At 28.1% G+C, this 16,174-nt stretch overlaps 1 protein-coding gene across 1 annotated transcript in view; it reads left to right on the top strand.

Moving 5' to 3' along the window:
- The window catches only part of LOC107455693 (midasin), a 248,404-nt gene that overhangs the window by 44,145 nt on the left and 188,085 nt on the right, over positions 1–16,174 (top strand). Inside the window, exons 29-36 of the mRNA XM_043040480.2 lie at positions 2,709–2,844; positions 3,727–3,981; positions 5,257–5,447; positions 8,754–8,881; positions 10,694–10,909; positions 11,063–11,271; positions 12,659–12,781; positions 15,012–15,209. Coding sequence (XP_042896414.1) covers positions 2,709–2,844; positions 3,727–3,981; positions 5,257–5,447; positions 8,754–8,881; positions 10,694–10,909; positions 11,063–11,271; positions 12,659–12,781; positions 15,012–15,209 — 1,456 coding nt within the window. The remainder of the gene's footprint in view (positions 1–2,708; positions 2,845–3,726; positions 3,982–5,256; positions 5,448–8,753; positions 8,882–10,693; positions 10,910–11,062; positions 11,272–12,658; positions 12,782–15,011; positions 15,210–16,174) is intronic.

Here is a 16,174-nt window from a genome sequence, read left to right as displayed (position 1 = left end):
CATTGTGGCCACATATTTTAATTGGGATGATATTAAAATATTGAATCTGCAAAAGCATTTTTTAAATTACTTTCTTAAAACATTTTCTAAAATATCTGAATGCTATATTAAAAATGTTACATATTTGTATAATATTCAATTTATACATCATAAAAATAAGATAGTTGCAACAAGCAATTTTCAAAAAAAGTAAAAATGAAGTATTTTATATTGCAAGGCAGTTAATTATATGTATTAAGTTTAAAGAGGCTGCTTTTTTTAGCAATGACAATCATTTTACTTAATTAATTTTAACTCTTGGGTATGTAGAATTTATTATTGTAACACATCTACTATAATTTTGTATTATAATCCACTATAATTTTATATCATTTTGTAATGCTTAACTTATGGTTTATACCTCATTTTTTTGCATCTCATTCATGTAAAGCTTCAAATCTGTTGACAATTATAATGATACCATACCCCTCTGGATATTTTAATGCGATAGAGCGAAGCATCATTTAAGAAAAAATTAAGTAAATTAGAATATTTTTTTCCGTCTAGGTAAGGAAAAGACTAAAATCACTTGCTAATTGAACATGCATCACACTTGGTTGTTATAATAATTTTTTTATTTTGCTTTGTTTTGTTTTTCTTTAGTACCATTTCTGCTTTTTTTTATGTTACTTTTTAGGTCATCATTTGTCCTATTGTGCTTTCATTTAAGCTTTTGTATTAAAGCTTTTGCTTTAAAAATTTCTTTTGCAACCCCCACCCACTCCAGTTCAGAGAGTACTTTTATGTATACCATAGTTCAGTCCACCCCAACATTTTTATTGCCTCGGACCTCTCTCAATATTTGATAATTTCTTCGCAGTCAAGGAGAGGTGGGACGTTGATTATTTATATTTTAAAAAGTTTTTATTTAATAATTTTAATTTAATTGTATTTAAATATGGCTTCATAATAAAATACTATTACATGTGTGGTATTGGTGTGGCTTAAGGTGACATCTCTCAGCTCCCAGCTAACCAGGGTTTGTGATTTTTTTGATTTTTTAAAAAAAAATAAAATAAGTCAGATTTTTTTGATTTTTATTCAAATACACTGTAAGAACTTTGATTTATAATTAAAAAAAACTTTATAAATGTTTAATCAAAATTAAATTAATATTAAAACAATATTATAACAATATTTTAGAAGATCTAACTACCTAAAACAATTTTTCATTATAATACATAGCTTTGAATGCTTAGTAACCATTTTGAAATAAATGCATGATTAAAATTTAAAAACTAGATGAAATAGAGAATTTAATGAGTACTTTAAACTATTAAAACAGAGTTTCAATTAGCAAACCATAATTTTAATTTAAAATTGGGATTTCTTTTTTTTTTTCTCTTGATTTTTAAAAAGACAATATAGATGTAACAGATTGTGTTTATAAATGTAGCCATTCATCAAAAAATAAATAAATATTTAATCTAAAAATATTTTTAAGAAATCTATGTACCTGTTGAGATTTTTTTCACAAAATTTCTTTATAAAAAATCTGTAATGAAATAGAAAGTCTGACAAGGATACTGTAAACCTGCATTCTGTTACCAGTTAATATCCCTACTACTTTAAATAGTCTTTGAAAGAATTTGAAGAGGAAGAATGACACTATGCCAGGAAAAAATATTTGAATTTATCAGCATTTTTTTTCTTCTATTTTTGGCATATTAGGGTAATTTCTTTTTAATATAACCTCAAGCTTTAGAAATATACATTTTCTACCAATAAAATATCATGTAGAAAAAATTCATGTTTATTAATTATTTTCTGCAGCTATGCAAGTCTATATTAAGATAGCATTAAATGTTTACTTAATCTTTTTTTTTCAATTTCAAGTATCAAAAGATTTTTAAAAATGTAATTTCAAATGTGCTGGAATTTATCACACATCAAGAAAGAAAGTAATTTTGTTAACTAAAATTAATTAATACAGCACTTCATTTAAAACAAATTTTAAAACTAAGAAAAGAAAATAATAAAAGTATCAATAATTTAAAACACTGTTTTTTTTAACTTTTCAAATCAATACCATAAAAAAAATCAGTTGATTTAAATCAACAAACCCTGCGGCTAACCTCTCATCCATGGAAAGTCATGCTAACCGGAGAGGAACACACTACAATTAATAAAATAGAAATAAAAGGGGAGCCCAGTACCATTTGTTCCACAGACTGGTACCGGCCCCTCAGCCTGAGGTTTGGAGACCCTTGCTATAGTTTACTTTCAGTGTTTAATGGTTAACTATATATCCGACAACTACTAGCTTCTATGGCTGTTAAGGAATATTTTTCTTTGTGCTAGCAACATTTAGGTTATTATAAATAGATACTGATTTTTAAAGTTGAAAAAGAATTAAAGGATTTTGTTTTATTCTCAATAACAAATGAATAATTTAAACTTAAGTATAAGAGGTCAAAAGTCTCTTAGCTTAGCTGTTATGCTTTAAATGTTGGAGAATTAATTTGTAACACATTAATTCTCCAACTTAGGCTTAATTTTTAACAAATTTATCCTACTATAATTATTGTTTTATTAAAATCTCAATGATCATACAAGTTGGCAATTTTGAATTATAGACTTTTTATTTGCATACATTACAATAAAATAATATGAAAATTTTCTTTTTGTTGTTGATATGTTCTAATAATGTAGCAATAATCTCTTATTAGGTGTGGTAAAACTACAATATGTCAGATTTATGCATTACTGATCCAACAAGAAATTAATATAGTAAACTGCCATATGCATTCTGAAAGTGCAGATTTTATTGGTGGACTTCGACCTGTACGAAATTCAAACAAAGAGGTAAAGCTTTCATTGTTTCTTTCTTAATAATACTTAAATAGTTACTACAAAAACAAATATTTCTGTGACTTTTAACGTTTTTTGACTTCTTAAAGTTTTTTTCCTTCCGTTTTTGGTACATTTTTTTTATTTATTTTATCCCTTAACAAATGGCTTTTGTTAGCATTGTAAGCAAAAATAGAGTATAATTATTAAAAAAAAAATTTTTTTTCAGCAAAGAGATTAATGTATGATGTAGAATTAATGTATGAAAAATTGATATTTTTGTTAGTGTTATATTTGTAAGGCTCCTTCCTTTTATTTTTTAATTTTTTTAAAATTTTATTTCTTTTTGCTTAGCATTTCTTTAATTTGTAAATTATAAGGAATTAAGGGGAAAAGTAATCAAGTAAATAAAAAATAAATTTTTTTGAAATTATATTTAATTTTTGGTTTAAAACGGGGACATGCTATTTTATTTAACATCTTGGAGCACCACACATATTTCAAGAAAATCCCTGTTGTGGTAAAGTAATGCAAAGCACATAGCTAATGGAGTGAAATAAATAAAAGTTTGTTTTGTAATAAATAATATATAAAATGAATTTTAAGTTATTACTTAAAATATTGCAAATATATTAGTTTTACACCATATTTTACACTATCAGTCACAGATGAATGACACAGCCTAAACGAAAAGTTCAGGGTTAGTTTCAGGTAAGTGATATGGCACTCAACATATTACTTATCCTCTTGTTTCATACCTGTAAAAAAGTATATTAATGGAAAGAATACACAAGTAAAATTTCTAGTGCAACTGTTTTCATTATTTCTTACAATTGAATGGCATTTATTAAGAAGTTTCTTGTTATTTATGATTTCTATTTTTTTTTCTTCTCCCAGGATTCTAAGCTGTTTGAATGGGTTGATGGGCCATTGATAAAAGCAATGAAAAACGGCCATTTTTTTCTTGCTGATGAAATTTCATTGGCTGATGATTCAGTGTTAGAAAGACTTAACAGCGTACTTGAATCAGAACAGAAAATACTTTTGTCCGAGAAAAGTTATGAAGATTGCAAGGAGTCAGAAATTAAGGCTGTTTTTGGATTTCAGTTTTTTGCCACTATGAATCCTGGAGGTGATTATGGCAAAAAGGAGGTTTGTATACATTGATTATTTGATTATGACTTACATACTTGCCAACTTTTGTGCTCTTCAAAAAAGTATTATCTTATTTGTAAGGAAATATTTACAAAAATGATATTGCAAATATATACTTAATTTACTTTTCACCATCGCTTGAAACACAATATGATAACTAGCATATTTTCTTTGTATATGTTTAAATTTTTTAAACTTAATGGTAGTTAAAATTATATTCAATTAAATTTGTTAAAATAGGAATCAAGAATGACTGAAAAAACTTTGCTACTGCATTAAATATAAAAATAAAATCTTCCAGAAAATTAGTAAGAGTTGGCAGTTGTTTATACGCTAGTTCTCTAAACATTCACAACACAAAAAAGATGACTGGAACTTTAAATTATCATCACTTTTATTTTTCGGAGATTGTTTCACTCCTTACACATAACACTCACATAGGCACACTGCCTCTCGTTCCACACTAATTAATTTCTCTCTAGGGGGCGCTACAACACAATACTCTCTCTAACACTGAACAGCAGTTACATAATTTCTATAATATTTATGACTGTATTATTATAGGACAATTTTATTTCTGCCTATTACACATATAATGGGAAATTAATTTATGGGGTTGAAGTTTCCATTAAGACTTATATATGTGTGTTATATCTCCTTTTTTTCCTCATAATTATTTAAAACTCAAGTTGTAGACATTCCTGATCACTCATTTAGCATTTCACTGTTTTCTTTATTATTCACTACATTTCAAACTTACTGTTCAACAATTTAAAAGCTGGAAAACATATACGTTCACTTATTAATATATCTTATAATGTAATTATTGGTTGCTTAATATTTAATGTTTAATCTGCTTGCATTTTTGTAACAATAATGTTTAACAACTATTTTTCTTCCAATAAACAATGTTTAACAACTTCAATAAACAATGTTTAACAACTTCAATAAACAATGTTTAACAACTATATTTCTTCCTTTGTTATACTTGAAAAGTAATTCATAGATTGAATTATTACATAAAGACTTAGCTTATAACACCAAATTTATTACACTTTAGAGTGTGTTATAAAAAAAAAATTTACTTTTTCAAGTCAATTAAAGAATATAAATTTTTTTATTGGCATTTCATTAATCGTATTCCTGATTATTGAAATACTGTTGTTTGCATCAACTTTATTTAAAAGTTATCTTAACTGCAATATTGTAATAGCTTTAATGTTGTTCATCACAATAAGTCTGCCTTTACTAATTTTGTGTATTTTTTTATAGCTGTCACCAGCACTTAGAAATCGTTTTACAGAAATATGGTGTCCAAATAGTGCTCAAGTTGATTCAGATGTTATCGCTATTATAAACCATTCATTGAAGAATTCTTATAAGTACAATCCTAAGCGCTTTAATATAGCAAAGGCTATAGTTGATTTCATAAATTTTTACCGTCAGACTGATATAGGTAGAAGGTAAGTTTTTAATTTATGCTATAACATGGTGCATAGCATTTTAAAAAAATGCTTAAAGGTGCTTATTTTCTATTTCGTTTTTTAAAAGCTCTTAAAGGTGCTTCTTTTATTGGGAGTTTTTAAAAAGTGCTTAATTTTCCCTTTACGAAAATGAGATTTTTTCTTTAGTGTGTAAATTTTAGCCATGTATTATGCAATAGCGTGGTTTTCACATTGTTCTATTCAACGTTTTCTCAATTCATTCAAACAATACATTTCGGCCTTCCGTCGGTACAAGCGTATGAACCTTGAATTTTGCATGTTTGATGAAATACTAACTGGTCCGCATGTGTGTATACTGAACTGGGTTTGGTGAGATTCTTGCTCTCTCATGTGCAACAATACTGCATTTTGCAAGATATTCTCAATTTCAGGCTTCATTTTCCACCCTCTGAAATCAAACCGAAAAATCTCTCGATCTTTTAATCAAGAAAAGAGTTCTTTATGTCAGAAACTAATTATTTATGATCATGTAAAGTCTTAAAAAATTATTTTGCATTTTGTTATGTATATAGTGCTTAAAAATATTTTTAGTGCTTAAAAAGTACTTAAAAGGTGCTTATTTTTTATTGCCTATGCATATAATATTTTTTTTTATTAACAAGAACCTGAAATTTAGGCACAAAGTAAAATGGCTTATTTTTTTTAAAAATGATTTTTATTTATTTATTTATTCTCAAAGTAGACTTACTGCAATTGTAAATTACACATCTGGTATAAAAGTTCCAAAATAATTAGAAGTTGTTAAAGAAATGATGGAAATATCCAGATTGCTGCATTCTACTGAGGAAACTTGGACTTTTTTTTTTTACTAAGTTTCATCATTTGTACATAGAGTGCATACAGATTGTGCTGTTGACTGGAAAAACTATAAACAATGTTTTCTGTTTTATGTTAGACCATTCCTACTGAAATAAATGCCCATGCGTTTGTTAATTTAATCACTATGTTGTCACTACAAATGGGTTTTATTTTGAAAGCATAGTTTTTTTGGTTTTTCATTGCTAGCAACAGTATTTGTTGATTAAGTTTATATCTAATTTTAAAACATGGTGTGAAGAACTTCTGGATTCTTAAGAATGCGGCAAGGCATATGTTTCTATTTACATCAGTTTTTCTTTAATAGATTTTTTAAATTGTTGATCATTTTTAGGTTACTTGTTGAAAAATATCGCACTGTTTGATGTTGGCTTTTTTAATGAAGGCATAATTTGATCCAGTTTCTTAAGTTTCCTTTGTTAATTTGCCTTTTATTTGGGCAACAAGATTTCTTTTTATCAGGCATTTTGAAGATGAAATTTTTTGTTAACCTACACCTACCCAAACCTTGTAGGAAAGGAGGATATTAGAGTCTTGAAATCGTACCACAAGCATGCTAAACTGTGATTGAAACTGTGCCAAAGCCAGAGAAGGCATTCACTGGATGTTTCATAATTGCTATTTGCCCATTTAATAATTAAATAAAAATATTAGCATTAATTAAGTATTACAGTAAAGCGTTGATTATCTTAACGCTGATTTACCGGTTTGTCCAATTATCTGGATCTCACCAGGACCATATGTTTTTTCTACCTTCAAGAAAAGAACTTTTTTTTCCCCACAAAGCAGGGATGAGATTCTTCCGCGGATTTCCGCTTTTTTTTTCAGATTTTTCCATTTTTCCCGCTAATTTCCGCTGAAATTTTTTTGTACAAGTTTAAATATTTTATGAAGAATTTAATTTTCCCCAGAGGGAAATTATTGAAGTCCCTTTTCCTCCCTCTGAAGTTTCTCTAAAAATCATTTCCTTGGGATAAAACTGGTTGACCTTTATGCAGGGATGAGATTTTTTTTGTCTCTCGAATTTCAGCCTTTTTATCAAAAACTCCGATTCTCTAAAAGTTTCGTTTTTTTAAATAAATATCCCGTTTTTTTTAAATTCAGTCATTGAAGTAAAATAATTATATTTATTTACGATTTTCAAAGATAAACAGAAAATTCAATCTACGCCCTAGCTGCTAACCCTTCCGCATTTTTACTTATTTTAGCTATTTTCTCCGATTTCACGCACAGAAAATAAGATTTTCCGTATTTTTTATCCGTCGGCTGGATAGCTCGTATTTTCGTAATTCAGATCTCGATTTTTATTCACGCGATTTTAATATCAATCATCGATTTTCGTATTTACCTGATTTAAAAGTTGCACATTGCGATTCTTATTTACGCTATTTAAATATCGTATATTATGATTCTTATTTACGACATTTAAAAATCCAATATCGTGTTTTGTATTTATGCATTTTTAAAATCTCGATTTTATTATCAAATCTCGATTTTCGTATTTACCTGATTTAAAAGTTGAACGTTGCGATTCTTATTCAGGCGATTTAAATATTGTACATTGCTATTCTTACTTATGAGATTTAAAAAATCAATATCGCGATTTGTATTTACGAGCTTTTAAAGCCCTATGTAGCAATTCGTATTCACGCGAGCTTAAAATCCAATATCGTGATTAGTTTTTGTGGTTGTAATATCGCGAGATTTAAAAATTATGCATCGTGATCAAAAAATTAAAAAATCTTGATTTGTATTTACGCATTTTTTAAATTCGATGTAGAGTTTCATATTTACGTGATTTAAAAGTCCTATATTGGGATTTATATTCACATGGTTTACAAGTTTAAAAATCGCACTTTTTTTGTCANGATTATCTTAACGCTGATTTACCGGTTTGTCCAATTATCTGGATCTCACCAGGACCATATGTTTTTTCTACCTTCTCGAAAAGAACTTTTTTTTTTTCCACAAAGAAGCTTCATTTTCAGAATTTCTGAAGGGATTCGAAAAATGGCTTCCTTTTTTCTCTTGGTAATCTTGAAAAGAACCTCGTGTATGTTTCACCTGTTTCAACATAGGTAGAAGGTAGTTTCTAATATAGGAACAGGTTTCTAAATTAGTAAAAAATTTAAACGCAGTATTTGTAACATGCTATAATAGACAATACTATGATTGCCTATCCTGACCCTTGTAAAAGGGAGCAGCTACTTTATAAAATTCGCATATCCATTTTTTAAAGTTGTCCGATTATCAGGATAGGCTCTAGTCCTGATTCATCTGGATAATTATCTCTACTGAATTATTATTATTATTTTTGTATTTTAAATTTTTTACTTCTCTTTAGACACTCTGTGTATGTCAAAGTTGTTAATCATATTTACACCCATTTTGCTTGGTAATTGTAAATTGCTTTTTTGTATCTAATTGTTGTATTCTCCATTTTTATAGAGTATCTTTTACATTGCGAGACATATTGACATGGATAGAATTTATTAAATCAAGTTGCCATGCTCTTACATATGAAGCTGCCTATCTCATGGGTGGTATTCTGGTGTTTTTAGACAGTTTGGGATCTGGTAAGTTACGTTATAGGAATTAAGTATTAATAATATCTTGAAATTTTATTTTATTTCAAAAAACTAATATAATGTGTGATGTAATTTTTTTTTATTTAATTCACCGTATAGTATAAAATTTATTTATTTTTGTTATTATTAATTATTTTTATTCAGTATAAAACCTAATTTGTTATTGTAAACTATAACATTCTACCCTAATGCATTTGCATTGATTGCTAAATTGTGCTTTGTTTACTCTGGCTTTTCTTGAGTTTTCTTTTGTGGAATCCATGGTTACCTCATGGAATTGTTGTTGAAAACTGTAACATTCCGTGAATTAACAGCATCAAAATACACTAATGCACTGACATTGATTGCTAAATTGTGCTTTATTTGCGCTGTCTTTTCTTGGGTTTTCTTTTGTGGTTACCTCATGGGATTGTTGTTGAAAACTGTAACATTCTGTGAATTAACAGCATCAAAATACACTAATGCACTGACATTGATTGCTAAATTGTGCTTTATTTACACTGTCTTTTCTTGGGTTTTCTTTTGTGGTTACTTCATTGTTGAAAACTGTAACATTCCGTGAATTAACAGCATCAAAATACACTAATGCACTGACATTGATTGCTAAATTGTGCTTTATTTACGCTGTCTTTTCTTGGGTTTTCTTTTGTGGTTACTTCATGGGATTGTTGTTGAAAACTGTAACATTCCGTGAATTAACAGCATCAAAATACACTAATGCACTGACATTGATTGCTAAATTGTGCTTTATTTACGCTGTCTTTTCTTGGGTTTTCTTTTGTGGTTATCTCATGGGATTGTTGTTGAAAACTGTAACATTCCGTGAATTAACAGCATCAAAATACACTAATGCACTGACATTGATTGCTAAATTGTGCTTTATTTACGTTGTCTTTTCTTAAGTTTTCTTTTGTGTTACCTCATGGGATTGTTGTTGAAAACTGTAACATTCCGTGAATTAACAGCATCAAAATACACTAATGCACTGACATTGATTGCTAAATTGTGCTTTATTTACGCTGTCTTTTCTTGAGTTTTCTTTTGTGGTTACCTAATGGGATTGTTGTTGAAAACTGTAACATTCCGTGAATTAACAAAACAAAATACACTAATGCACTGACATTGATTGCTAAATTGGGCTTTATTTACACTGGCTTTTCTTGGGTTTTCTTTTGTGGTTACCTCATAGGATTGTGCTGGAATCACGAGTTGTGTCATGAGTTGACTGTAGAGTTAAAATTGCGAGTAAACTTTCTGCTTCATCAGTTGGAGAAATTAGCTCCTGTGCTATCTGGTCTAAATATTATATCTGTACTAAATATCATATTGAAGTTATCCTTGCTAAAATTCCATTCATACTGAAATTAAATCTTGATCTTCTTGAACCTATCAATGTTATCTTTTTGAATCTTATATAAAGTGTGCAGATGGGAAATATGTTAGAAAAATGCTCAGGTGAAAAAATACTTTCTGTTTTTTAAGAGTTAATAAAATTAAGAATTATGAATCTCATATCATATATGGTTTTCTAAATCCAGTGTATATGTTACGGCTAAAGCTAGCTCAAAGCATAAACTTTAGCTTAACTTGTTAAAGTGCGGAGTATCACTCCTAGTCAGTAAAAGCTCTAAGATTCTCCAACTCTAACTCTATTAACTAGTTGGGATTCTTTAAGAACCTTTGATTCTTCTGACTCTTAGAATTGGTAATCCCCAAATTAAACTAATTATGCCTATCTTTTCTCTTCATTCTTGCTTTACCTGTAGCATGCATGTGATGTATAACTTAAATTATTTTTAGGTCCCTCAGCAATGAGTGGAGAAAATACCTGCCTCCTAGTAAAACAAGAGTGTCTTAAATTTATGGAAAATCAAATTGGTCGGCTAGAACGTGTCAACTATTGGGAATTAATTATGCCTGATTATTATGATGAGGAATTTAGAAAAATTCAAATTGAAATTTCTTCTAGTGAAACTCAATCTTTATTCGGAATCGGGCCTTTCCAGATTGAAATGGGTGAGAACACTTTTTTGATTAATGTATCAGTACCATTTAGATATATTATTTTTTTCTTTTACAAATTGATAAATTTGAATACTAATGCTTTGTTCTATGTTATAAGTATGCCATTTTATGTAAGGTTTTACATTGTTTGCATTTCAAATTTAGGTCCGTATCAAGATCCAGAATCAACTTTCACATATAACCTTGATACTGCAACTCCTAAAATAAATGCAATGCGAATTTTGCGTGCAATGCAGCTGACAAAGCCAATTTTGTTGGAAGGAAATCCTGGTGTTGGAAAATCCAGTTTAGTTAGTGCTCTTGCGAAGGCTGCTGGTTACCAACTTGTCAGAATAAATTTATCTGAACAAACGGTAAGATATAAGTTCAGGATTGCCAACTTCTTCACCTTGAGCAGAGTTTCTATGCAAAGTTTTGAAATTCTGTTCAATATGCTGAATACATCATTTGCTCTGTTAATTTTGGCTGAATTTCTTCAAGAAAAATAAAAAACATTTATAAAGGAAAATACAAAAACAAAATTTGAAAAAAAATCATAGTTTTTATAAAAAAGGAAGGAAAAAAATTTCAGATCCGAAACAATTATTTTTAATTGAATAAAATTTTTTTTTCTTTAAGAAAACATCCCTGATCTGTAGCTACTCTCCAAATCTTAGTGAAGCGCCAAAAATGGGGATTGATGCACGAAACGTGTGAGCTTTGCCGAAGAACATATTAAAAATTTTATTTTTTTTTAATTTTATGACTTTTTTTTTTCTAACTATAACTTTTCAATTCTTATATTTGTTATTAGTTTTTCAAATGTGCATATGTTGGAAGGTTTTTCTATTATTAAATAAATTTACTGAAAACATTTAATTTTTAATAAAACTTTGAGTATTATGTTTGCTGTTTGATTTTTTCGCTTAAGTTTAAGAAGAGCTCCACAAAATGGTTCTCTTAATTTCTGTAAATACTCTTCTTACTGTTGTTCAAATATTGGATCCTGTAAGTTATGTGATGTTTGGTTTATATTTCAGTCGAGATGATAGAAGTGTCCTGGGATAATATGCAAATAATTTTGTTTAGTGAAATTAATCCACTCTGATCCGAGGAATTTGGAGGGGCAAAAATGGCATAGTTACTTTTAATGTTTGCGATGACTCAAAAGCATTTTTTATTTTTTTAATTTCTTGCAATCTTAATTTTTACTAATTTACTGTTCATTTAGCTGTAATTTTGAAATATAAATGTAATAAAGAATACAAATCTGTTATTGTATATTTTCTTTCATACCTTGCTTCATTACCAAAATTTAAATCATTAAAATTAAAAAAATAAATAAATAAAATTAAGAAAAAAATTGATACTATGGGTGACTTGAGAATTTCAAATTTTAATTTTAAATTTTTGTGATGTGTTTTATGGCTTGAATAAGATTTAATAGATTTGACACCTTGTGTTTATTAATTGTGAATACACAAAAAATAAATTAATTAAAAAAAGTTTCATAGAAATATAAAATGCTTTAGAATCTATAAGGTTAAGTTAAAAGTTAAATATGTTGTAAAAAAAAGTTAGCCATTTTTATCATTAAGTTAATCATTGAAAATCTTAGTTCTTAATGATCAAAACTTATTTATTAATTTTTTATTACTATTTCTTTGAGAATTAACAGTTTAAATAAATTTCTTTAAGATTTCATACAGTTTCTTTAACATCTATACAGATAATTATAAATAGATATTTTTATTTTTCTAGGATATCTCTGATTTATTTGGGGCTGATTTACCTGTAGAGGGAGGAGCAGTTGGAGAGTTTGCTTGGCATGATGGTCCCTTGTTACAAGCTTTGCGGAAAGGGCATTGGATTCTTTTGGATGAAGTATATTTTTTAACAGTAGATTTCTTACATACCTGCTAACTCTTATGCATTTCCTTGGTTTTATTTTTAATGTAGTAGCGAAAATCCTAAATACATATTTATTCTTTTTTAACAAATTTAGTTTAACATGATTTTAACTACCATTATTTAAATAGTTTAAACATACTTATTACAGGTTTGGTAATTACTTGATTGTATTGTAAATATTCGCCAATGCCTGCTTTTAATGTTACTTCAATTGGCATTTCACTATATCACTAAGTAAACTCTTCAATAAAAAACATATAAGTCGGAAGGTGTGTATGTTGTATTGTTTAAACATGTTTATTACATAGGATTAGCTATATATGTACAGCAACATTATTTGTGAAACAATAACACACAGGTTGTTAAAAATCATAAAATACTTCTATTTTGTAAATTTTTATTTAATGGATAATTTATCATAGTATTGAAATATCTCTATGTTTTAATAAGTGTGAATTACATGGTAAAATTTTATGAATTTGAGTTACGTTAAAAATATCATAAGTAATACTTGTTACAATTATGAAACATTCAATCTTTTTCAAAAGTTATTGAAACTTTTAATCTGTTTTAAAGTTACTTTAAACACACAGACATAGGAGTGAAGACTTTCTAAAAATTTGAGAAGTAGCATAAGAAATACTACTGGTAACTGGACTAAATACTGGCAACTGTTCTGTTGCTGTTAGACAACAGTTCTCAAATTCTGTTTATGCTTATTATTTATACTTTGTGGAAAGCTAGCGACACATATAAAATTTGACTAGCTAATTTTTATTTAAAATTTTTAAAAAATGAATTAAAATAAAGAAATACAAGAATATCTGTATAGATACAGGTTTAAAATTTAAATTTTATGTTTTAGCATATACTCTGAAAATGTCCCATTTTTTTACAATCTAGTTATCAGATTTTGATGCATATTAAAATGTAATTTCTGTAAATGGTTTTAGTTTTAAAGCTATTGGTCGTTATCGAAACTTGGATTATTTAGCTTTCTTCTTACCATCAGGCTGACTGTGGCAGGTTTTTGTGAGCTCTCTTTTCACGTCATGCAAATGCAGGTTAATTCCATCAAAAAGTCTCCATATATTTGATCCAGTAGTTCCCTTGTCTCCTTGATTAAGTTTAAGCAAGGCTATGGAGTAGGACATTTGTATTCATGAACTCAAAATTGAGTTGGCTGTTCAACGATGGTTATAAAATTTAAAATAATCTGATTAACACAGGTGTGGATGTTGCTCCTGCTGCATAATGCCACATTGCCTCCTAAAACTGTTGCGAATGACACAAATGAAAACAACATGGAGGTGAATAATATTCACTCTGGCATCAAGTGCAGGTGTTGCCTCATGATGTCATCTGTTACATTAGAGAGTACTGCAATTTTAAATTTTTGCAATATATCACTCAGTAATTTTTTGTTGCTCTCACACCATTATTGTTAAGATGTTAATAATTTAGAAAAGAACAAAAACACTAGCAGTTCTCCTTCGCAGAAGAGGTGTCACAGCTAATGCTTCGGGACAAAGTGAGTTACAATAGGTAAGAGCGGCAATTTTGAAGTACTGCAATGTGCCATTCAGTAATTTGTTGTTGTTTTTATACCATTAATTACAATATTCTAATCAAGTAGAAACGAACAAAAGACTAACAGTCCTTCTTGGTTGAAGGAGTTTAAGCTTTTATGATCCAGGCCATACAAAACTTAAAGAAAATAAAACTTGCTTCTATTAGTCTTAAGTTGGAATATAATTCTCATTAGCAACTATGAAGATGTTTATTTATTGCAGTAAACTCAGATTTTGTAATTATTACTTTTTAAATTTGTATTTTTTTGCACTTCAGAATTTCCATCTTATGAGATTTTTACTTGTGATGTCAAGGTTAAAGATAACTTTCTCTGTAGCTAAGAATATGCTCAAGAATCTTATAATATAAAATAATTTTTTAAGTATTTCTTTTTATCTAAGCAGTGTTGAAATTTCCCATGTTTGTTTGAATTATTTTGCATCAATTATAAGAATGATTTAACATTACAAGGTTTCATTTTCTTTGTCAGATTAAAAAATAAAATTCTTGGTAGTATGATTTGCAAAATATTGTTCTTTATAATATATTTTAAAAATTAAACTTTATGCTTATTTAAATTTTAGATGTATGTGTGCATATCTTAAATATTTTTTTTTAAAATCAATTTCAGATGAATCTTGCTTCTCAGTCTGTTCTTGAAGGTCTCAATGCTTGTCTAGATCACAGACGTGAAATATATATATCTGAACTTGGAATGACTTTCAGTCTAGAAAATACAAATACTAGAATATTTGGTTGCCAAAATCCATACAGACAAGGTGGATCTCGTAAGGGTCTTCCTCGCTCTTTTTTAAATCGATTTACTCAAGTAAGTAATAAATTATGTATATATTACATATATGTGTTATTTTTTGAAGTTTTATATGAATGTGTGATCGGAAATACTTCATTTTTAAATATTAACTAAAATTATTACAATTCCAGGAAAATGAAAGTGAAAATATAATTAAATAAGATATATTAAAATTGTAAATTTAAAGCGGTTGGGCTAGCTAAAGGAAGTAAATCAAATGTGGGTTTCATTCTAATATTAATATGCAAAGACTAGTTTGTTTCAGTTCTTGACCAAGGTACTCTGATTTAAGATTGTAAGGATATTTAGACATCAAAGCTAATTATGAAAAGCTGCTTTTTCTCTATTTAGCTGTTATATAGGCCTGTAATGAAATAAATTACATTACACGGTGAAGGTTTCTGGAATGATATTGTTACTCTCCAAATTGTTCATAAAAGAAGATTAAAAAAGCTTAGAATTTACATAGAAATGGGACTTATCGGTATTTTTTATTAAATTCAGTAATTTGTAAAGAAAAATTTTTGTTTTAAAAAAATTGTTACGTGGCAAAAAGAAAATTTGTGGGAAATTAAACTGTCTTACAATATGCCGATAAATTTGTCTCATTATGCTATTTCTGTATTTTCTGTTGTAAAGAATGATAACCTAGTAAGGGTTACAAACCTAGTTTAGTTTCTATTGACAATAAAAATGTGCATAAATAGCGTAAAGCAGAATTTTTTACCTATTGCAACATCTGATATTGCTTCAGCACTAGCATGTGGATTTTCATAGGAGTAGCAAGTGCATTAACATATGCCTTGAATTTGAAACTGATTGAGACATTTTATGTTTTGTTGAAAGTTACAGTGATGAATTATTAAAAATTAGTTTGAACCTAACTTAAGAGTTTTAAGACTGTAGTAATTGGGGTTAAGCAAACATTGTAGATAGTTTAATAATGTTTTAGGCAATCCAAAACTATTGTTTAAGGCTTA

This window comes from Parasteatoda tepidariorum, chromosome 9 (genome assembly GCF_043381705.1).
Source record: "Parasteatoda tepidariorum isolate YZ-2023 chromosome 9, CAS_Ptep_4.0, whole genome shotgun sequence".
In the NCBI taxonomy this organism is placed as follows: Eukaryota; Metazoa; Arthropoda; class Arachnida; order Araneae; family Theridiidae; genus Parasteatoda; species Parasteatoda tepidariorum.
This window is presented reverse-complemented; position numbering and strand designations above follow the sequence as displayed.